We start from the raw sequence: 24,142 nt of genomic DNA on the forward strand, positions 1-24,142 counted from the left end.
TGAACTATTATCATGCAGCAGCAGATAAGTAACAACACCATAACCCTTTTCACTGGCATCTGCCAAAATGATGCAATTGGGCAGTGAGAAGCTCTCCAAAATCAACAGGCAACGTCAACAACATCTGATACTGATTGCATTTATCAAGTGTAATTTCTCCACCCAGGACTTCCATTCTTCTGCAATTGCCTCCAGTATTATTTCATCCCATCCTATGCCCTTCTGGCACAGGTCTTGAAGGATACTCTACAGGAGAAAACTACAGGAGCAAGAAATCCCCGTGGATCATAGAAATAACTAACGATGGAAAGGATTCCTCAACGAGTCTAAGGTCTATCTTGAATGGACATGCAGAACTCAAAAGCATCTGACTGCGCCCACCACTGCACTCCCAAGGCTTGCTCCATGGGCAAGAGGTCACAGTCCAAATCAAGATCCTTCACCTCCCTTGCCCATTCTTCTTCGGGTATCCCTGCCAACACATTACGGCTATTACTTGTCCATTTTGTCAGGCGGAAGCCTTCCTCAATGCAAATAGCTCTGAGGTCTGTATAAAGACAAATGGCTTCCTTTTCAGAAGCTACACAAGCAAGGCAGTCGTCCACATAAAAGTTGTGCATGAGAGCATTGATCGCTTGCTGACTGAAGTGGGCTTTATTATCCTCTGCACATTGCTGCAGGGCATAATTCCCAGAACTTGGAGAAGATGCTGCACCAAACTGTCGTGTATTTAATGTTCCGACCTTGCTAGAGATTTCACACGGCTATGAGAACTATTATTTAAAAAGGCTAGCCTGTGACCTTGTTCTGCTAAATGAGTTAGCAGTGTCACTCAGGGCCCATCAGTGATCCAGAGTTTGATCTTCTTTGTCCTCTTCTTTCCTGCAATGGAACAGCACAGCACTCCCGCATATGTTAATTTTCTGTTTTACATAAAAACGTAGGTCACTGGTTGATGCATTAAAACACTATTCTGTCAAGCAAAGCTTCATGCAATGTTAGTTTTATGCGTTCTGCATATTTTTACAAGCTACACACTGAAATGCAAGGTTCACAGCACTGTTTCATCTCTCTATTGTCAACATTCACACTTTCCCTTTCCTTCACTCCTTGAACTCCTTTCCTCCCTCACATACTGTACCATGCTACCATCTCTTTTTCTCTAACTCCACTAGGAATCCTGCTGAGATCATCCTCTTCTTTTTTAGCGCAAGCTATTTACACTCCAATTCAAAATTTGAACCGACTCAAACACCAACTTTTGAACCAACAGGCCTCCTTCAAATAAGTTTGCCACTTGGGATGAGACACAACAGAAACAGAATAGAAGAATAGTCCCACAGCAGACACCACACATACAAGTCCCCTCTCATTCATTTTTATTTTCATACTTTCCATACACACATACTGCATCCAAGTGATTATACAAATCACTAATTTAGAAAGTGAGGACAATTGAATCGCTAACTTAAGATGGGCACATTAGTAAAACCCCTAAAATCATTTTCTACACTTACTTATCTATCCTTACTGAGACTTAATAAACTAAGTGAAATTAAGAACCTTATAACTAAACAACTAAACTTCAAGGTTACACCCTCGATGTCAGCTGACAGCTAAACAAGAAGGATTAAGGTTTAGTAAGTGACCTGATTAAGAACACAGAATCACTGCGATAAAACTTATTTAATTCAGGAAGTGCTGTAAATGCATGCACTAAGTGACTCTATGACGAAATTAACGTAAAGACTACTGTAGATAAGCTGCATCCTCACAAACTATCAGAGGACACATTAGACAAAACACAACCTGTTGAACCTGTTGCACAAAGCAATAAACCTAGAAACACAAACAACCCCACAATCACTACTGCATCTAATTGTAATTTCCCCCGTGACTATCTGAGTCTCTAATGACAAAATACTGTAACAACTGTGGATAAAAACTACAACTAAAATATTGTAACTTATTAAAGAAAGTCCATATGTGACAGGGCGGTGTAGGCCCGTCAGGAAGAGAAGATCACCAGGGGTCAGAAAATTTAAAAGAAAAAGGTGATTTAAAATAATAGATTTTATTGCACAATTGAAAATCATTCGCCAGCGATAAAATCAACGACTAAAATAGTACTTTAAAAACAGGCAATGACCACTAGAAAAATTAAATCCAATAATTTCAAACCAAACCATGCATGGGAAAACAAATATCAAAAACCAAAACCACACCATGCATGAGAGAAAAACGAATAAAACAAACAAGTACAAAACCAGAGAACAATACTTTGGAAAAAATAAAGAAAATAACTAAATAAACCAAAATACCAATAGCACTGTTAAAACCACGATAAAATAAGAGCGGCCCAAATGTAAAAACAGCAGGAGTCAAAGTTATTAAAACCCGCAAAGCCGCATCGACACAGTCGTGCGGGAGCAGCAGTTGAGATTAAAACAAGGAAGCCGCATCGTCACCGTCGAGCGGCAGCAGTGACGACGCTGAGGAGGTCGAATCAGCTGACCACAATATGCTGTGATCAGCACTCAGCCCAATCCACTCCGTCCTCCTTGCAGCCAACAAGCGCCAGCGATTGTGCGTCACCCCAACCTGCTGGCACTTTAAAAAGATATAACAGTGAAGACGGGCCAAAGGCAGCTGAGGAACTAAAAGCTGATGTGCACCTACCGCGACACCAACTGCTGTCAGTCCCACCTCACTCGATCAACGGTCCAGGTAAGAGCCAGTTCTAAAGCACAATCGCTCATAAGCGCTGCGCATAAAAGGGATCCCATGCAGGTCCAACCTAACCACCTTACTTACCAGCTGTTCCTCTCTCGGCGCACACACTCACACACACAGACGCCTCACTGCTACATGCGTTGTAAGTGGCAAGACAGGACCAGCGCTTAGACGCACCTGCATTTAGCCAGGCTCTCACCATGCCCCCACCACATCCACCAATCGTCTCCGTCCGTCACTCAGGTGAGTGGACGAGGAGGACCGTCACATCTTCCCCCATGTTTTTGCATCGTCACCCCGACGATGGACAAGCCAACCGTTATGACCAAGGCCTAAAAAGAGCAGATTGCAAAATAGCATTCGATTCTGCTGGCCTACTAGCTAATCCACTCTCCTGTCGATGCGCAGGCTGGGGAAGATAGTGAACGTTGGGGTGGCAAAGTACTGGTGGCTGGGGGGTACGGCAAAGTACTGGTGGCTGGGGACCAATCTGGTCAGAACCCAAGGACAACCCGTGGCGAGGACTTAAGGGGCCCAAAGAACCTGGCTGCGGAATTGACCCTGCAAGTGGGGGCACCCCAACAGAGTGGTCAGTACCCGTAACTTCTGTGTTGTTCGCTGGCTGCTGGACTTCAGGAACCAGGACCACAAACTCACTGCTTGCGGACTCATCCAATCGGGACTCTACAGGTGACGATGGCTCAGGTAACTGAGAAACCGCCTTCGCATGCTGGACTTCACCCTTCAGCATGTCCCTATGAACCTTCTTTACTTTATGCGGCTCGTCTACCGGCGCTACGCTGTACACTGCCCCACCCTCCGTTGGGGCCTTAACTACCTTATACACCACAGAGCTCCACAAATCCTTGATCTTGTGACGTCCCCGCGCCCCACAGTCCCTCAGATAAACCAACTGGCCGACTAACAGGGGCTGGACACTCACTCGCTGGTCATGTCTCTCCTTTCGTCGGGCTGCAGCATCCAACAGCCTCTCCCGAGCGCAGCTAAAAGCGATCCTCACTCTTTCCTGGTGCTCTGCCACCCAACTCTGCACCTCCCCGGGCAGGGGTTCCTCCACACGCCCCAACAGGAAATCGATAGGGAGCTTTGGTTCCTGTCTGAACATCAAATAGTATGGAGATTCTCCAGTACTTTGATGGGGTTTGGTATTATAACAAAACAGCACCTGTGGTAGACAGGAAACCCAGTCATGCTTTTGTGATGGCGGCAAGGTCCGCAGGAGGTTATGCAGTGTTCGGTTAACACTGCCCATTGCCAGCCGGGTGATAAGGAGTACTGCGGGATCTGCCCACCCCATACAGTAAACAGAGTTGTCCAATTAGGGCGCTTTCAAAACTCCGACCCTGATCCGAATGTAGTCGGCTGGGCACGCCGAACTTATAAAACCACTCTGAAACCAGCACCCGGGCTACAGTACAGGCTCTTTGGTCCCGGGTGGGAACCGCCACTGTAAATTTCGTAAATACATCAGTCATCACCAAAACATTCTCAAACCCTCCGCGAGAAGGTTCAAGCAGCGTAAAATAATGGCCAGAATTTCATTAGGCTGGGACGCAAGCAGATGACCCATGTAACTATGAGGTGCATCACCAGCATCCTTAGCAACCTGGCACCGCTTACAGCTCTGAACCCAGTCTCGAATCTCTGCGAACATACCTGGCCAATAGCATCGCTGCCGAACCAACTCTGTAGTGCGCTCTCTGCCCTGATGACCGTGCTGCTGGTGGAGCTGACTCAAAGTCTCCCGCTTAGGAGCAAATGGAGGACCTCCTCCCCCCCATCAGGCCGATGGACTCTGCGGAATAAAACTCCGTCCTTCTCCACTAAGCGATCCCACTGACGCAACAAAACCAGTGCCAACTTAGACAGATCTTGTCGCTCCAAGTGAGTGGGTCTGACCCCCCGGTGCCAGTAGGGGAGGACTTCTTTCAGGACGGGGTCATTTTCCTGCAAAGAACGGATATCGGAAGGTGAGTGAGAAGGGAGAGCACATACCAGAGCCTGGCTAGCTGATACACCTGCGACAGGAAGAAGACTCTCTTGCAGCTCAGGTAGTACAGATGTGCCAGGTAGGACAGTGGAAAGGATCTCTGTCTTTGTGGTGTATTGCCTCAAGAGGGCATCTGCATTCCTGTTAGCACGCCCTGACTGGTACTTTATGTCAAATTCAAAGGCTGCTAACTGGGCTGCCCAACGCTGTTCAGTGGCCCCCAACTTAGCTGTCTGAAGGTAACTCAAAGGGTTATTGTCCGTGTACACTGTGCATTTGTGACCCAACAGGTATTCCCGGAACTTCTCAGTCATCGCCCACTTGAGTGCAAGAAATTCCAATTTCATGGAACTGTAATTATCCATGTTGCGCTCAGTGTGTCGAAGGCCTCTACTGGCATATGCCACCGTTTTCACACCATCATCGGTCTCTTGAGAGAGAACAGCCTCCAGCCCGTCATAACTGGCATCTACCTCCAGAATGAACGGGCGTGCAAAATTGGCATAAGCCAACACAGGTGCAGATACAAGTTTGGCTTTGAGTATTTCAAAGCTCTGCTCACATCGCGAGGTCCAGTTTGAGGCCAACGCCTGACCTGGGCCCCTACCTCCCTTCTTACTGGCCAGCTTTGCTACCAGCCGGTGAAGTGGGCCAGCCAATTTTACGAAACCCTCCACAAACCGGCGATAGTAACTTGCAAAGCCCAAAAACGTCCGCAGTTCCGACACATTCTGTGGGCGCTTCCAAGTAGCCACGGCCTCAATCTTTTTGGGGTCAGTGGAAACTCCCTGGCCTGAAATGACATGGCCTAGGTACCTCACTTCTGGCTGGAAGAAAGCACATTTTTCCAGCTTTGCCTTCAGCCCTTCAGTGTGGAGACGATGAAGCACCATCTCCAGCCTCTGTAGATGCTGATCAACAGATGACGAGAACACAATGATATCGTCCAAATATAGCAGAACAGACTGACCTTGTTGATCCCCAAACATCCTCTGCATTAATCGCTGGAATGTACTAGGGGCATTACACAACCCAAAAGGCATGCAGTTGAACTCAAACAGCCCAAAGGGGGTACAAAATGCCGTTTTAGGACGATCTTGTTCCGTCACTGGCACCTGATGGTAGCCACTGGCTAGGTCCAAAGTAGAAAACCAGCAGGCCCCTGATAACGCGTCTAAGCTCTCCTCAATCCGAGGGAGGGGGAAAGCATCCTTCCGTGTTTTGCTGTTAAGAAGGCGGTAATCCATGCACAAGCGGAGACCACCATCCTTCTTGCGTACCAACACCAGCGGGGAGGCATATGGGCTACTGCTTTCTCGGATTACCTGAGACTCTAGGAGTTCATTGATATGCGCCTTCACTGTCTCATACTCTGATGGAGGGATACGACGATACCGCTGTCGGACCGGTGCCTCATCTAACAGAGGTATGTCATGTGAAAGCAAGCTAGTACAACCCAGGTCATGATCATGAGTAGCAAACACCGAATCGTACTTTTGCAACAGGGATTTTACCTTCCCCCGATCTGACTCGTCCAAGAGAGGGAGGTCCAGCAACCTAATCCTCTCGAACAGGGACGGTACAGCTTTCTGCGCACTAACAGTCGCCACAGTGGCCCTAACCTCTGTCACCCCCATTGGAAGGCTAATAACCTGAGCCTCACTTAGACTACCAAGCCCAATCCGAGGATACAAGTGGACTGCAGTGGTCCCTACATTCACCACTGGCACATACGCTGTACCACGAACAACTCTTACTACGCATGGGGACACCAGCAGGCCAGCTGGTAAGCCATCCTCGGGGGGTTCCAGCAGCGCAGTTCCTTGGGCCAACTGCTCAGGGCATGTAGCTGCCACCAGTTTCAAAGTGCCACCCGGCACACGCACCACCCGCTTACCTCGAACTCGCACAGGTCTGCCAACCACAGGGGAAGAGTGGTCATCACACAGGCTATGACACTGTTGCAGAGCATCAAGGACAGGTTGCGGCTCCTTTAGCACTACCAATGACTCAAAGAGAGAGGGACCAAGTGAACCGAAGAGCTCCTGGTAACAACGTTTTATGATGTTCATTCCCAGAACCCCCAGAATGGAGGGCACAGGACCAGGGGGGCCCTTTACTACCAAAATCCCACAACGAGTCAAGATCTTCCCACACAGTGTGACATCCAGTTCAAGGTAGCCTATGTATGGGATTGCCAGGCCATTCGCTGCCCTCAGCTGAAGCCAATTACAAGAGCAGAGGCGGTCTGGACCCCATGAGGCAAATTTCTCCAGAAACACACTCTCTGGAATAGTAGACACCATGGAACCCGTGTCCACCAGACAGGAGACAGTCACTCCTCCAATCTGAACATCCATGTATGGACAAGAACTGACCAAGTCACACCCTACGCCTACCGAGGAGCCTGAGGGCCCCCCACCTGAATTGCGGCTCAACAACTCAGTGGGTTCTAGTTTTCCGCCTGAGGTGCGGGTTGGGCCTGGCTCCTGTCAATTAAACTCGAGCTAGTGGTTACAGGTGAACGCGGTGGGGGGTAAGCCCGCTCATTAGCACAATCCCTCGCAAAGTGCCCAGGCCGCTGGCACCGCCGACAAATTACCGGAGCCAGCCCGCACGTTCTTATGTTGTTGCCGTGGGGCCTGCAGCAGCGCCACAGTCTGAGTGAGCTGATTTAACTGCTCCTGTTGGAGCTTCATCAAATTCAGTACTTCCCCCTCCGGTGAACCAGCCAATACCCCAGCAGGAACACCGCTTTGCACGCTACACTGCAGACCATAGGCCGAGGGTACAGATGCACTGCGAGCCCACGTGGACGAACCCTCCCTTTCCCATCTCATAGCTTCTACCCGAAGCTCCAGCAAAGAAATATTAGGGTTTTGACGAACCTCTTGCCTAAGTGTACGGCGAAGAGAACCATCTAGAACGTGCTCAATAAATTGGTCTCGAAGCAGCACCTCAGAATTAGGCACCCGGTCGGGAGCCTGTTGTTTGACTTGCGCCATCAACGCCTTGAGAGCAAGAGAAAACTCTTGCAAGGTCTCACCTTCGAGCTGCTGCCGAGAGAAGAAACGCTGCTGCAAGGCAATAGGAAGGCATAGGACTGAGTACAGCCATACAGTTCTTTTAAAATAGCAAGAACCTGCACTGGATCCCCTCCGTACAGAACTAGAGCGAAACCTAATTTCCTCCCTGGCTTCCCCGTCTAAGTGATCGAAAATAAAGAGAGCCCGGTCAGCAACTGATAAGTGTCGAGCGCGCATGCACGCTTCAACCTCATCGATCCACTCGGCCACCCCCAAACCCGACCTACCGCTGAACGTAGGGCACTTACGGTCCCTAGGAATGATGACCAGCCGCTCCGTTACGGCGGAAGCCGTAGATGAACTACTTACCAGCTGTTCCTCTCTCGGCGCACACACTCACACACACACACACTCTAACTGCTACGTGCATTGTAAGTGGCAAGACAGGACTGGCGCTTAGACGCACCTGCATTTAGCCAGGCTCTCACCACGCCCCCACCACCTCCACCAATCGTCTCCGTCATGTCTGACAGCCTGCACTGTCTCAGTGGCCCTGCTTCAGCCTTCCTTGGCCGTCCAGGTGGACTCTTTGCACATGTCCATAACTCCCACACTGGAAGCAGTTCACAGTTTTCCCACAGCAGCCTCGTCTTGCTCCTCAGCCTGGAGGAGTCCCTCCTCTCCTCATAGGAGGTCGTCTGGTACACCTTCCTGGTAGAATGTACATCACCTGGGGTGTGGCCATGCCTGGTGGTGTAGGTGGGGGCTGAGGCACGCTGGCTGGTTGAGCAGACACCATCCTCAGCTCTCTTTTCTCCCCCTCTTTTCGCCGCTGCTGGTGTGTTGCTTCTTTCACTGCCTCCTTTGCCTGCTTTTGACGCAGCTCAACATGAATCACCTGGTCAGTTATTTGCTCTAGTGACAAGTTGCACAGGTCCACAGTGTCATTCAGATCATTCTGATCTGGTCTTGAAGGCCAGGGCAGATTTTGATGCTGTGCCCCTTTGACCAGCAGAGGAAGTCCATCAGAAACCTCATTTACTCGTTCGTCACCCACACACCATGATTCCTTATCTGACTCAGCCCACAGTGATCTAACTGCTCTGTCACGCAGATCACTTTCACTGCAGAAATTTCCAATTGATATTTTCTGTTTTTAAACAAACGCCGGGCAGTTCTAATAACTCATCCCTTTCCACTGCCCTGTCTGTCCCTTCTAGATCAGCTACTGGGTGAACTGGCTTCTTTGTCCTTCCAGGTTTTGTTTCTTCTGCATCCATCTGGGACACATCTGAAAGAGACCTAATTATAGTGATCTGATTAGATTGATTATTACAACATTGAGCCGTCTTTTTGCCCATCATTTTTGCACAGTTAATAAAATGAAACACTGCATTTTCTCGTTCCCGTTTAAGGCCTAACTTCACAGATTTGATCTCTACCCACTGCCTAAGATCAAATGTCCCCTCTGTTGGCCAGGGTGACCTAGCCTTATGCGTCCGCTTATTCTATTTCTTCGAATACTTCTGAATCTACTGAGAAAAGAGAGGATGTTTTCTCATTATTCCTATATCTGGAGAAAAAAAGCAACCGGTGCGATACATAATTTGAATATAGGGTGTATGTATAGGTATGTATATGATACACTTAAATGGACCGACCAGGAATGAATGTTAATGGACTTATTATAGGTGTTTTATCCTACTTAGTTGACTTATTTGACTTCCTGCTCTGGGAAGTATTCACACACACACACACACAGAAGTGAATACCCGAAGAGGAACAAAGCTAACGTCTCTGGGCCCATTTGAAACATCCTATGTATAGGTATGTATATGATACACTTAAATGGACCGACCAGGAATGAATGTTATTGGACTTATTATAGGTGTTTTATCCTACAGTACTTAGTTGACTTATTTGACTCCCTGCTCTGGGCAGTATTCACACACACACACACGCACACACAGGAGAAGTGAATACCCGAAGAGGAACAAAGCTAACGTCTCTGGGCCCAATTTGGAGTCCCAATTCACTCCTCCCCCCTTTTTCTTTTTTAACCAAACCAGGAGGCCGCGATCTGCACACACTCCGTGACCTGCTTGACCAGTCCCAACCACAGTGCGGAAACGTCGTTCTTAAATACGCAGATTATTTCAAACAAAATTTCCCAATGTCTACACCGGACACTAAAAAATATTAGAATTACCAAAAGTGATAGAATGATCAAAACGTTCAAAAATGTAATCTACACAGCACTCACCCCACGGCTCTCCCCAAACTGTTCAAAAACAAACAAACACCCACACAGACAATGAACAGCGAGGCTTTATCTCCCCCGTTACACACACACACACTCTGCTCCTGGACGAAAAGGGAACGCACACTGTCAATTATTAACACCCACTCAGTTTTTTACCAACACAGACTCAAATGTTATTACCTCGACACCTGTTAATTATTAACACCGCAACAACTTAGCACTTATCATACTATCCCTAAACGCATCAACATATACCAAACATATACTCACCCCAACTTAACTATACTTGCGCAATACTGACACATCGACACACTGAAGTTCAACACACAATAAACAGAAAGCACTTTTACCGGTTATCCCTATGTTACCAGGCCTCACAAACCATGGGAAACTCTACACTTAGATTGATCCGTTCCACGCTTAATGTAGATTCCCCATACATTACATAAGACTACAGTGCCTAATAAATTTAGATTCTATCGAGCAGGTCTAATTGTGCGAATTTCACAACCCGTTGCACCGAGGCCGGTACCGTACGTCTTCCCCTTTAATTTAACTGCCCGCTCAATAGCTGGGACAAATTTTCCAGTGTCGACACAGAACTTACACAGCCTTAAATTTATTTTATCCGAATGCAGACTACAACGCCCATACTTTAGGTTTCCCGATCCGTCGCCTGCCTCAAGTTAAGCTACGTAACTTCTAGAGGTCAATAGGCCATGTCATTTTTCCCCAAGCGCAAGATAGCACATACAGTCGTAGCACTTCAAAGAGACCATCTTTTTTACCGCAGTACGTGCGCGCCACGGGTGCGTCCCCGACTAAGAATTTTTAATCCTGCAGCAAGCTGAAAAAAATCAGGGTGCTAGTCTCGTGTTAACCACCAGGTGGCGCAAAGATGTGAGGTCAGACTGTTCATTTCTATCTGTGTCTACACATTAAGCACAAAAAACGATGTCATGGTATTGTATCATTAAATGTAGAGTATTTCATTTTTAAGTATTATAGATTATTAATTGTCTTTGCACGCTAGTGTGGGCTAGTGTTTGTTGTCAATTGCCGAAGCTGCTGATGCTTTTACACAGTTTCCAGGCCAGCCGAGAGACACAGTCCCTCCTCCAGCCAATCCAATAGAATAATATAAGTATAATAACATAAAATAGGAATCTATATTTATTCATCAATCTGTGTTATAAATGTTTTTTTATATGTATATCTGTACTCGTCTTCTGGTTTGTTGATCATAAGGAAAAAATACAAAACAAACTTGGTTTTCGTTTCAATTTCAATTTCGTTTTATTTAACGGAATTCAAGTGTTGTTGTTTTTTCGACACAAGGCACGGAGTTGGATGTAAAGCTGATTTTTCGTTTTGAGAAAAAAGCAGAGAACGAAAAACTAAGTTGTCGTTGTCTTGTTATAGCAGCTTTTAAGTTTAACCAAACTCTTAAAATTTAGTCAGACTGCAATGACCTATAGTTTGCTCTGATTCTGAATGCAACGTAAAAGCCCGAATGACAGATGATGTGTCCAAGTAGAGCTTAACCAGAAATGTATGCTTGCCAAATGCAGGCAACAAGAGAATCGGGGAAGTGGCGTCACCGTCTAAAGCAGACATTGATGTGACGTTCCAACAATGGTGCTGAGGAGCCACTTATTCATAGGCAGATGTCTTGGATCAAGTTGTCAATGCGCGCTAGTGTTTGTTGCTGTCGCTGCTGTCTTTATACAGTATGTCCTCGTGTTTAAGTATCGGGTCCGTGTACGTTTTAACAGTTTGATTTCCCCCTCCAGAATAAAAGCTGGGAAGACGAGAAAACACGTCGTTTTAAAACGTTTTAAACCCGGAGGACCTATTAATGTGTCTGGACACGCTCCCAGTAAGTCCAGTAACTTTGTATTGTAGAGAGAAACCCCCACCATCTCTTTTAAAAAGGACAAACCGCATTTATTCAAAGCAGCGTGTTAAAAACGAATTAACGAGCTAAAAATCTGTGTTTTCAAAACCAGACACATTAATGGATTTAAAGCCGTTTCCCGTTTTCTCGTTTCAGGGAAAAACGAATCGACTGTGGCATCGGAGCATTTTGCCAGAATGAGCTTCGCAAAGAAAGGACACTTGGTTTCCAAACCGCGACCTAAAGCATCCCCTTAAACTTCACGTTTGGGGAATGATTTCTATGTGGGGACCAGGACCGATGATTATTTTCGAGGGGATTATAGATAGACAGTTTTTCAAGGAGTCCATAATCAAACGCACAGTGGGGCCATATATTAGAAAGTATATTGAAACACGGCATCGTTTTTTCCAGGACAATGACCCCAAACATGTCGCTGCAAGAGCCTGTCTGGAGGCGAAAGGAATCAGCTGAGTGTGCACACCGGCAGAGTCCCCTGATCTGATCCCATACTAATTAAACATTATCTGGCTTCTAAAACCAATGGTCTTTTTCTTATACTACTGACATTAAGAACCTTTCACTTCACTGCTTTTAAACGCAGTTGTTATGGACGTTCACATAAAATCTGTAAGTGGATTTTATTTAATATAAATAAATACATTGTATTAAATCTTTCTCTATGCCTCGTCAGAACGTCAGGACTCAGCTGATCAACAACGCATTAATGCAGCAGCTTGTTTGTTTTACATGTGCTTATTATGCACGATAAATGTTAACGTTTTTTACTGAATGAAAACGAAAATAACTCCGGCTCTGCAGCATAAACCACTTTGACCACTTTTGAGGTGGTCAGGTTAAACAGTTAAAACAGTAGGACATAGTCAATGTGTCCTTTAAACGGAAGCTGCATTAATATACTTTACCGTAATGACATTTACAGTACCACAATATCTGCAGAAAAATGTTTTATTACACAGGCAATACAGTTGATTTGGAACTCCTTTCGCGCGAGTTACGGCGTCTGATGTTGATTCAGTTGCAAAAGCAAACTTCACATCCTATCCCCTACTACGTATTGGCACAGAGACATTAACATATTGTCTCCACTTGGAAAATAGGTGTAAAATACTTTAGCTCCGAGACAAAGAAAAACTCCATGGGAGATCGGGCAGCGTGATCTGCTGCACCTACATAGGCTGTGGGACGCCAAAACCTTTCACTTGACTTTTTTTAAATGCTCTTCTTATGGTATTTCACACAAGTCTGGCAGACTACCACTGCTAAGTTGTAGAGAATATCATATAATAAAAATAAATAAATTGTAATAAACTGTCTCTATGGTATGCCAGAACGCCAGGACTCAGTAGATCTCCGACTCATTATTGCAGCAAGTTTTTTGTTCTGCATATATTGATTCTGCATGAGTAATAAGGACTGTTTTACACTTATTTAGCCAAAGACAAAACTCAAAAGAGAGACACCCATCAAGTTTTAACAAATGTACAGTAAAAAATATAAACAGAAACGCTTGAAAGTGTTTCCGTTTTATATTCCGGTTATTTTGTTATTACTCCTTTTACCTTTACCACATAAAGTCATTGCAGAGCTACAGCCATGTTCCTACAAAGTTAACCAGCTGTTTATTTCGTATTCCCTCTTTCATGTCCGTCCGAAAATGGGCGGGGCCATCCAGTGTCCCTGCTCTGGGACGTCAAATGGCCAACCATTTTGTATGTCTCCATACTCCTATGAAAATCCCCATTTGGCCACCACAGAAATCGTACCAGGTCAGCGTCCACCTTTGGTACGTCCACCTAATGAAACATGGCTTCAATATCGGACATTACTACAACGGGCTCCCTCCTAAATCTGGTCAACACACCAATTAATGTATTTGTCAGATCAGGACCACTTAAAAGCTGTGAATTGAAAGAAATGCCTTTGAATGGGGCTGCACAGTTGGAGACCACTCTAGTTTTTCCCTTTTTAGGGTGGTAAACTCTGTGATGTGTGATATGCCACACTTTGCAATCACTGCGCCCTAACTCCTCAACCGGCACTCTTTGTGCGTATCCTTTACATCGGAGATCTTCCATTAATGCGGTATAGTCTTTATGGAAATCCTTATCCTTAATGAATCTTCTCTTCAAGCTCAAGGTATGTTGCTCTGCAACCATATAGCTGTTAGGCATACTTATATTTCGATCTCTCAATGGTAAGGCAATGTTATAGTGGCCATCATATAGAACCGCTGTGTTGGAGAAAATATATTTTCATCTATAATTAATCTCATTTATCTTTGGTGTTTATTCTATATCATTTAACCCATATAATCATTTATTCATTTCATTTATATTCATTTCATTTATGTATCATTTACCTTTTTTACATTTTCCATTTATGGTTTGCATTTGCTGTGCCTTATAACCCCATTGACAGGTGCACAGACTTCTAACCACAGGTTTTCAAGTATTGTCATATACGAAGAACAATTTTGTAACATTTGCCATTTGCTTTGTGCTCCTACGCAGGCGTAGGGGTTCAAAACCACAAGAGGGGTTGGTGGAGTACTGCTATGCCTAATGTGTGTGTTTCTGCATGTTCAGCAATGATGTGACGATGTGATGATGTGATGATGGAGGCGTGTACAAGCTTCAATAAAATGTTGTGCTTTGGGGAAGTTCATTGGAGTTGGTTGGTCTCTGAGTGAGGCGCTTACAACGCTAAGATCTCAGGCGAACTCCCCTTGGCCAAGTAAAATCTCTGGTTGGCTCTCAGTGTGCTATATTGTTCTCGTCTTTGTGTGTATCAGTGCTGTTGTGGTATTTTCAGACCCAACATAATTTGGTCCTTCGAGCCGGAGCTCAACAGTCCACGTCGTGGAAGGAAGGTGACGGAACACCGAAGTCTGATGTCAGCCGGACATCTACTCGTCCGACACAAAATCCTGGGGCGTGAATTCGTCGCTGGGTCGGTGGCATAGATCCTGATCTTTCCTCCGACGGCGTTGATGACGAGTTCCAGGAGACGAGCAATACAGCACCAATAAGTGAGTGTCCGTAATGCCATGATTGGGGTTGACTGGGCCCGGAATGCCAGGATAAATAACTAAAGGTTGACTAAGTGTCGTAATTCCAGAGTCGTGTTGGATCGACTAATCTAGAGTCGTGTTGGATCGACTGGGTTGACTGGAGCCGTAATTCCAGCGTACTTGTTAAGACGTTAACAAAACGTGTGATTGATTGTATGAATGGGTCTATGTAGAGCGGAAACCTAACGGTGCTAACACAAACTCTACGCTTGACCATTGTCCCTAAGCGTATTTAACTCCTTAGTGGGAGTCGCAGTGATTGCCCTGTTTGTCTTGTTTGTTCGACGTGGGTTTGGATCAAAGTTGAGAGGTTGGTTTGTTGGGACAGCTACATCCGCAGAAAACTAGTTTCTGTAGAAGCCTGGTGTAGTCGATGATCCCTGCAGACATTGTGACCGATCGTTGATCCTGACCAGAAAAGAGTTTACACTTGAATAACAAAAAGATTGTTCAGAATGGGTAACGGGAAAAGCAAACCTGCCACCATGGAGGGTGACTCCAAGTACATGGAGAAATTTTCACCTGGCAGTACTAGATTTTTGAAACTGTGGGAAAAGAAGTACGGGTTTGAGGGGAAACTGATTTGCGGTCCGTGTGAGAAACTAGTTGAGAGATTAAAGGTTGAAACTCTTAACACTCGCAGAGCCTAAAACAAAGAAAAACACCTGCAATTGTTGGAGGCTGTGAAGTGGCGAGAGCAAGCGTTTAAGCGGAGACAGGATATTCAGAAAAAATTAGATATGAAGCGTGAACGGCTTGACCTGGAGGCAGCTGTTGTGGTGAAGCCAGACGAGGAAACCGTCTGTGCTAGTGAAGGTGCGAGAATTAGTGAAGAGAGAAGACAGAGAGCAGGTCGGAAATCTGAAATCGAAGAAAAAGTGCTCGAATGCCAGAGAGCAGTAGAAAAACTGGACATTAATGAACGTGCAGCTGCTAGAGCTGACCCCATAGCCAAACATACCAGAACAGCTCACAAAGGTGAACTTCACTCCTTACTGGAGAACCAACACATTATCCTGATCTGAAACCCCTCAAACAACAATATAACATAGTTGACAGAAATTATGATTGTCCTGCTCCCAATCCACCCATCCCAGGGGGAGCAAACGGAGAATTCTACCCCCTCGTAGAGGTTGCAAATCCGCATTTTGGGGCAACGACAGCCTCGGGTGCTCATGATGACAGAGAGACAATCTATGTCTTCCAGCCCTGGACCGAAGCAGACTGCACCGAAGCGTGCAAAAGCTTAGGTGATCCAAAATTAGATGTAGATGCCTGGGTTGATAAACATCGCCAGTTGATTGATTCGTTTGGACTCAAAGGCTGGGAAGTTGATCAAACTTTCAGAAAGTTTCTGACCTTCAATTGGGGCAGAGTGAAGGGTGACTTTACTGGAAAAGATGTACGTGACACAAATCTTCCAGCTAAAAGCAGTGCATTAAAACACCAAGTAGAGATGGTGCATGAAAACATGAAAAAATTGTGGAAAAAAACCCCAGACTATGCTAAAATTGCGCAATGCAGACAAAAAGAAGGTGAAGATGTGTTTGAGTACAGAGCGCGGTTAGAGGAAGTGTTTCGAAACCACAGCGGGTTAACCGAGGACATCGCTGATGACTCACCTTATCAGCAGCAGCTCAAACAAGCTCTGATGGCGGGTTTTCACCACACCATAGCTGATTTCATCCGAAAGCATGATGTAAACCACCGAACAGCTAATGTACCCAGTACAATGAACTATGCTCACCATGCATCTGAAATCATTAAAAGAAAGAAACAGAAAGCCAAAGCAGCCGTGTTTGGGTTGTTTGGGAGGTCAGATGAAGGTGAAGAGTTCAACTCTTTCTTTCAGAACCCAGTACGTGGGAAGCAGTTCCACAAAAGAAAGATGGGTGAACAGGAGAAGGGTAGGATACGGCCCCGAAATATAGGCAGATGCTTCATCTGCGGCAAGCCAGGGCACTACGCCAGACAGTGCCCCCGTAGACCTAGCCACCCCGACAAAGTCTTTAGAACTCCCAAAGAGTTTAACAGACCACCCCCACGAAATCCACACATGAGCTGACTAGATTTAAATAATTCACTGGTAAAACCAGTGAACAAGTGGTGCTGTGTCCAAAGTGTCCTGTAAACCTGCTAGGTCGTGATTTGATGACACGATTTAAAATCTCTATTGTCCCCACTTCCAAAGGTATGGTTGCTATAGGCAAGGGTGAAGAAATACTGACCCTACCGTTACATAGCATTGAAGAACCACATTACTACTGGACAGTAGATCTACCAAGTCCAGACCCCACACACGCTTCTGAACAGTTATTGTCCCTAGCTATCCAGTGTCAGAAGGGACCCTTTACACCTCAGTCTTTAGAAAAGTTTCACATTACCTTGAGATACAAACATTCACCAGGGCCAGAATTTGATTATGACAGCCAGGTTTTTAATTTGGGCCCCCAGAGCGTGACTCTAAATGCCATGTACACTGACAAAAAGGGCATGACAGGGTGTGCAGTTCAGCTCAGCGAGCAAGCACTTGAACTTTTCCAAGTGCAGGGTTCTACCCCTCGTGTCAGTAACCAAAGCTCCACTGCAGAAGTGGAATGACATCGGGGACTTCGTCTTTAACGCAGCACAAATCCCCTGTTGGAAGGACATCGGGGGATGGTTGGTCGACACACTCCATCTATATGAGACCTTTAGGATGGGAGGTAACTACCTCTCCCTGTGTCTATTTGGATGTCCCACATGAGGCGGGAGAATGACTTGCTTCGTGCACACTGCCTGATCCCCTTTTATAACAGGTTCCAGATTCTTTTTGGTCGAAAGGGAAAGCAGATGTAGGGTTAATGACCACTGCTACACCAGTGGTGATTAAAGCTAAAACTGATTACCGTCCCCGCATACGTCAATATCCATTGAAACCAGATGCATTAACCGGTATAAGACCAGTCATTGATGATATGATAAAAGCAGGTATTATTATAGAATCCCCAGATGCTCAGTGTAACACTCCGATTTTTCCTGTTAAGAAAGCAGAATCAGGGGCATGGAGAATGGTTCAAGATCTAAAAGCAGTGAACCAAGCAGTTGAGAGCCGTGCTCCGTGTGTGCCCGATCCCCACACATTACTTAACCAGCTAAAACCAGATAAGCAATGGTTCACAGTTGTGGATCTGAGCAATGCATTCTTTTCCATACCATTAGCTAAAGAATCACAGGGATGGTTTGGGTTCACTTATCAGGGAAAGAAATACACCTACACCAGGTTACCACAGGGATATTGTGACAGCCCAACCATCTTTTCTACAGAAATACAAAATTGTCTTTCAGACTTTGAAATGCCAGGCCATAGTCAGTTGTTAGTTTACGTGGTTGACATTTTAATTGCTTCTGATACTAAGCAAAACAACGAGATTGATGCACTTGCATTATTCCATCATTTAGCAAAGACGGGAAACAAAGCTTCGCTTTCAAAGTTGCAGTGGGTCAAACAGACAGTGACCTTTTTAGGACATGAACTGTCACCTTGCGGTCGCAGCTTGACGGTCAACAAAAAAGCGTCTATTTTAAATGCTCCTAAACCGCAAACGAAACAGCAGATGATGCAGTTTCTAGGGTTATGCAACTACTGCAGACTATGGTTGCCGAGCTATGCACAAATAACACAACCGTTGTTAGATGTGATCTACTCCCAACCCATGTCCATCAAGCAGAATATAGAGTGGACTTCAGAAGCTGAAGAAGCTTTCACTTCACTGAAACAAGCTCTTACTGGTGCTACAGTATTATACAGTATTATAATATATACAGTTTACCAGACTATTCAAAACCGTTTGTTCAAACAGTTGATTGTAAAGGCCATTTCATGACTTCTATGTTGGCCCAACAAACAGGAGGCCGCTACAAGCCTGTAGCTTATTATTCCAAGTGTTTAGACACTGTTGCATGCGCTTTACCATCCTGTGTACGAGCAGTGTGTGCAGCTGCCCTTGCAGTGCACTGCTCAGCGGAAGTGGTGTTGTTTCACACCCTCGAGCTGCTGGTACCACACGCTGTAGACATGCTGTTGACGCAGACCAAGATGTCCTTCCTGTCACCTGCACGACACCTTTCGATTTTGTCAAGACTTATGTCACAGTCGCATATCACCATCAAGCGGTGTAACACACTAAACCCTTCTACACTAATTCCAACACAAGAGGAAGGGGAACAACACAGCTGCGCAGAAACCACTGAACAGCAGTGTAAACCACGGGCAGACCTGAGAGACACAGCTTTGACATCGGGTGAGGTCTGGTTCGTTGATGGTTCGTGTTCACGGACATCTACTGGACAGACTCAGACAGGTTTCTCAGTCCTGACCCAAGAAAGTGTGATTCGCGCAGGAAAGCTTCCGTCACATTTTTCAGCTCAAGCTTCTGAGATAGTAGCTTTGACTGAAGCATGCAAAGCAGGCCGAGATGTTGATGTAACAATTTATACTGACAGCACTCCACTATTTCGCAGCTCAATGGGCCCGTAGAGGGATGACGACCTCTACTGGCAAGCCAGTGGAGCATGCAGATTTGTTGAAAGACTTGCTACAAGCCGTGTTATTACCTAAGTCTATCGCTGTGTGCAAATGCGCTGCACACACCAAACGGAAAGACCCTGTTTCACAGGGCAATGCTTTTGCTGACAAAATAGCTAAAGAAGCTGCGGAAGGCAAACATGGTGTTTTGACCTTAACGGCTATTTCACAAAGTCCTAAAGAACCTTTAGACATCCAGGTGATTAAGGATATGCAATGCCAATCACCGACTTCTGAACAGAAACGTTGGATTAAGCTGGGCGCAGCTTTAATTGATGGAATTTACAAAGTAAATTCCAAACCGGTTTTACCACGAAACCTGTTCCACACCGTTGCTGTGCTAAGCCATGGCCCTTGCCACTTCTCCACAGTGGGAATGATGAGAAGTGGAACAGCACAGTTTTGCAGAGCGTGTTTAACATGTTGTAAACATAATGCACAAGGGAATGAGAGGCCTAAGAGAGGACAGTTTCCTGGCTTCTCACCCTTTTCAGTTCCTGCATATGGACTTCATTGAGTTGAACAAGTGCAACAACTACAAATACTGCCTTGTGTTGATATGTCCGTTTTCCAAGTGGGTTGAGATCGTGCCAAGCAAGAATGCTGATGCACTGACAGTTGCTAAAGCATTGTGCAAAATCATTATTCCTGTACATGGCATTCCACAGGTCATCTACAGTGATAATGGGCCACACTTCGTGAACGAAGTGATAAGAAAAGTGGCCACCCACTTAGGCATCACGTTGAAAAATCACTGTTCTTACCACCCACAGAGTGCAGGGCTGGTAGAACGCACAAATGGTACAGTTAAACTGAGACTGAAGAAAACTATGGAACAGACTGGGAGGTCCTGGCCAGAGTGCCTGGACCTAGTAAAACTGTACATGAGAATCACTCCAACAGGGAATGGTTTAACACCTTTTGAGATCATTTATGGTAGACCGTTTGTGTTACCTATAATGACTGATGTCAAACAAAAGAAGGAGAGCCAGACACTAGCAGAGTGGATGGCTAACCTGTTGAAGGAAAAAGAGATTGTGAATGCAAATAAGCTGCCAGACGCTGCTTTGTCTCAGCAGGAGGAGAAGATCGAGCCAGGTGACCAGATCCTCATCAAGGCCATCAAACGAAAGACGTGGTCAAGTCCGCGGTGGGAGGGGCCATACACTGTGGTACTCACTTCACCGACGGCTGTAAAGATCGAGGAGAGAGCTACGTGGATCCATCAAAACCACTGCAAGAGGGTGATTCCCCTGGTTGGCACTGAGTAGGGGTGGAAGTCGACCGGTATCAAAACCTTTGGTCACCGAAGAAACCAACTGATCCCCGCTCCCAGCTATGGCACCAGTGGGTAAGCTCCGGGTAGTGGTCTGTGTGACAATCTTCATGATTGGTTTGTTTGCTCTCAATATACTGTGGGATGGCCAGATGCGGAATCTGTTTAGAGTGAAGAAATGGACTGGTACGCCAGTGCACGACTGGAACTGGAAGAACTTGGACCCCAACCACAAGCATCCGTTCGAGACCAACATGTGGTATCGTTATGTCAAGGTGTTAGCTAAAGCATACAATAAATCGAATTGTTTTGTGTGTTCTCACATGCCGCATTCATCTTCTCACCTGACTCTCTATGCTACACCCATGCCTTACCATGCAGCATTGTGTTTCTACCGAATGTCTGTTTATGGTCGTTCACAGAATTCATACTTTTACGAGCCATACACTCCTGAACTTCTCCAGAAGATGTTTCAGAGAACGTATGAGTACAACTTTACTGCTGAGGGAACTGATGTTTCTTGTGCTGATGTTCCAGTGTCTTCACTGAACTGGACTCAGAAAGGGCCTGTTGCCAGTGACAAAGTGATCATCCCTCGAGCCTTACCTAGTTGCGCACACGGCCATGGTACCGGCTTCCCTTGGTGCTTAGAGAAGCGAGCGAGGAGGGGGGCCGAACCCATAGGGATTTTACCTGTTAACATGTGTTGTGTTGTTCTCATAGCTCTCGACGAGGGAAAAAGCAATCCTTTTGTCGTAGTCGATGGAGGCTGGTGGCTCTGCGGCACTAAGGTTTACATGTCACTGCCACGGCGTTGGTCAGGTCGATGTGCGCCAGTTAAAGTGTCTGACCACACCTTTTTTGCAGAGGCCCACGAGATTCCAGCTAAAGTGCGTGCTAGACGAAGCGTCTTCCCAACCTTTAAACCACATGACGATAAGATGGGTTCGGATGTTCCGCAAGAATTCAAACATTGGAACACCGCTTCTAAGATTGCTCTTTGTCTTGTCCCACACATTGGTGTGGGTAAGAATATGCTAAGGTTAGAAACCGTTGATTACCGTTTCCAGGTTTGGGTTAACGCATCTATCACCGTGAATGAGGGACAGAACCGTGAGATCGATGCTCTGAGAATTGTTGCCATGCAGAATAGGATGGTGTTAGATTTGCTCACAGCTGGTGAGGGAGGTGTGTGTGTGAAGATTGGTACTGCATGTTGCACTTATATTCCAGACGAAGTTAACACCAATGTTACAGCAGCCATGGAAGTGATGAAGAATCTGAGGAAGGCCATGTCACAAGATGCACATCCAGAATCTCGTGATCCTGACTGGTTGAATTGGCTCCTCTCAGGAGAATGGTGGCATAAATTGTTGATGGTTTTTGCATTGATAATTGGTATATTCTCCCTTTTCTTCCTTTTTCTGATCTGCTGCATTCCATGCCTGAGAGCGATGGTCTCTTCAGTTGTCTCAGACAGGATGTATGCAAATTCAACTGCTATGACTGAACTCGACTTTGACTTTGAATTTGATTCTAGACTTTAAAGGTTTTTACAAAAGCTCTTACAATGTTTTGACGTTCACATTAAAAACTGTTTCAGAGAGATGTGATACTGATGTTTAATTGTCCTTGTAATGACAAACAGGGGGGAATGTTGGAGAAAATATATTTTCATCTATAATTAATCTCATTTATCTTTGGTGTTTATTCTATATCATTTAACCCATAAAATCATTTATCCATTTCATTTATATTCATTTCATTTATGTATCATTTACCTTTTTTACATTTTCCGTTTATGGTTTGCATTTGCTGTGCCTTATAACCCCATTGACAGGTGCACAGACTTCTAACCACAGGTTTTCAAGTATTGTCATATACGAAGAACAATTTTGTCACATTTGCCATTTGCTCTGTGCTCCTACGCAGGCGTAGGGGTTCAAAACCACAAGAGGGGTTGGAGGAGTACTGCTTTGCCTAATGTGTGTGTTTCTGCATGTTCAGCAATGATGTGACGATGTGATGATGTGATGATGGAGGCGTGTACAAGCTTCAATAAAATGTTGTGCTTTGGGGAAGTTCGTTGGAGTTGGTTGGTCTCTGAGTGAAGCGCTTACAACGCTAAGATCTCAGGCGAACTCCCCTTGGCCAAGTAAAATCTCTGGTTGGCTCTCAGTGTGCTATATTGTTCTCGTCTCTGTGTGTATCAGTGCTGTTGTGGTATTTTCAGACCCAACACGCTGTGTCACCAACCAACTCCAGGAACTAAGCATCCCCTCTTGAGGGCCCCAGTTGTTCATTATGGCTGTTCTCAAGGAAGTCCATCTTAAACTTCTGCTTCCAAAACTCATCAAGCATAACAGCAGAAATCCTATTAGCAGTAACTCTTAATGATTATCCTGATTTTTCGCTGTATTTCTTCCCAAGCGGCCCATTCACAGTCCAACCAAGCACTGTCTTAGTTGCAAAAGGCCCGTTGTCCATGCTCCGAATGTCACAAAGATTTCCATAGACAGGATCTGTATAGGACCTGACGTTCAAGAAATATGACAGCATCATTAAACTTCGCTCTGCGGTGCTGTTTCTCCTGAATGTCACATGCCACTGTTCGCCACTTATCCTTCAGCTTATATAGTAGCTTTTTTAACACAGCAAGCATATTGACTGGAGTGTTCAACTCAGAAAGTCCATTAACCTCTTCCATCGCATTACAGCATCCACATAAAAAGAGACAATATGCCTAAAGAGCTCTTCCATCTTTAGACCTAATTGATGGCCACGTATGTACCTTGTCCAAATAAGCAGCTATCAATGTACATCATTTCCAAAATGCTCATACAAAAGCATCTTTGCCCTTGCATATCCATATGCTGACATCTCTTAACAAGTTCGTAAGGCTGCCCCCTGGTGTACTGTGAGAGATACTGTGCAGGCAATCATCGGCATCGCTGGTCTTTGCTTCCATCACCTGCTTAAATGAACGCATAAAGGCATGGAAATGCAAAGGGTTACCATCAAAAATTTGGATTTCCCTCTTTTGCAGCGAGGAAAAGCTCTGTTGCTGGATCAACATTCTAGTTAGTTCGTTCTGTTTCCCCAAAATAGACAGCAAGTGTGAGTTCTCGTTAATAGTTGGAAAGTAATCTTGTAATACTGTCCATACAGTAGGTTACCCTCAAAGGACCAACAGCCTAGTGGTTAAGGCACAGAAGCTCCCAGCTAGAGACTCCTGGTGTAAACGTGCCTCTGGTGTCTTTTGTGTACCACACAAA

At 45.5% G+C, this 24,142-nt stretch overlaps 1 protein-coding gene across 1 annotated transcript; it reads left to right on the top strand.

The window, feature by feature from the left end:
• Nucleotides 1-6,224: 6,224 nt before the first annotated feature.
• LOC129604728 (uncharacterized) lies at nucleotides 6,225-23,032 on the top strand. Its single transcript, XM_055512424.1, has 3 exons — nucleotides 6,225-11,912; nucleotides 12,087-14,982; nucleotides 20,668-23,032. Exon 3 carries the CDS (start codon nucleotides 20,930-20,932, stop codon nucleotides 22,412-22,414), a length of 1,485 nt encoding a protein of 494 aa, XP_055368399.1. The 5' UTR covers nucleotides 6,225-11,912; nucleotides 12,087-14,982; nucleotides 20,668-20,929; the 3' UTR covers nucleotides 22,415-23,032.
• Nucleotides 23,033-24,142: the final 1,110 nt, after the last annotated feature.

This window comes from Betta splendens, chromosome 10 (genome assembly GCF_900634795.4).
Source record: "Betta splendens chromosome 10, fBetSpl5.4, whole genome shotgun sequence".
Taxonomy (NCBI): Eukaryota; Metazoa; Chordata; class Actinopteri; order Anabantiformes; family Osphronemidae; genus Betta; species Betta splendens.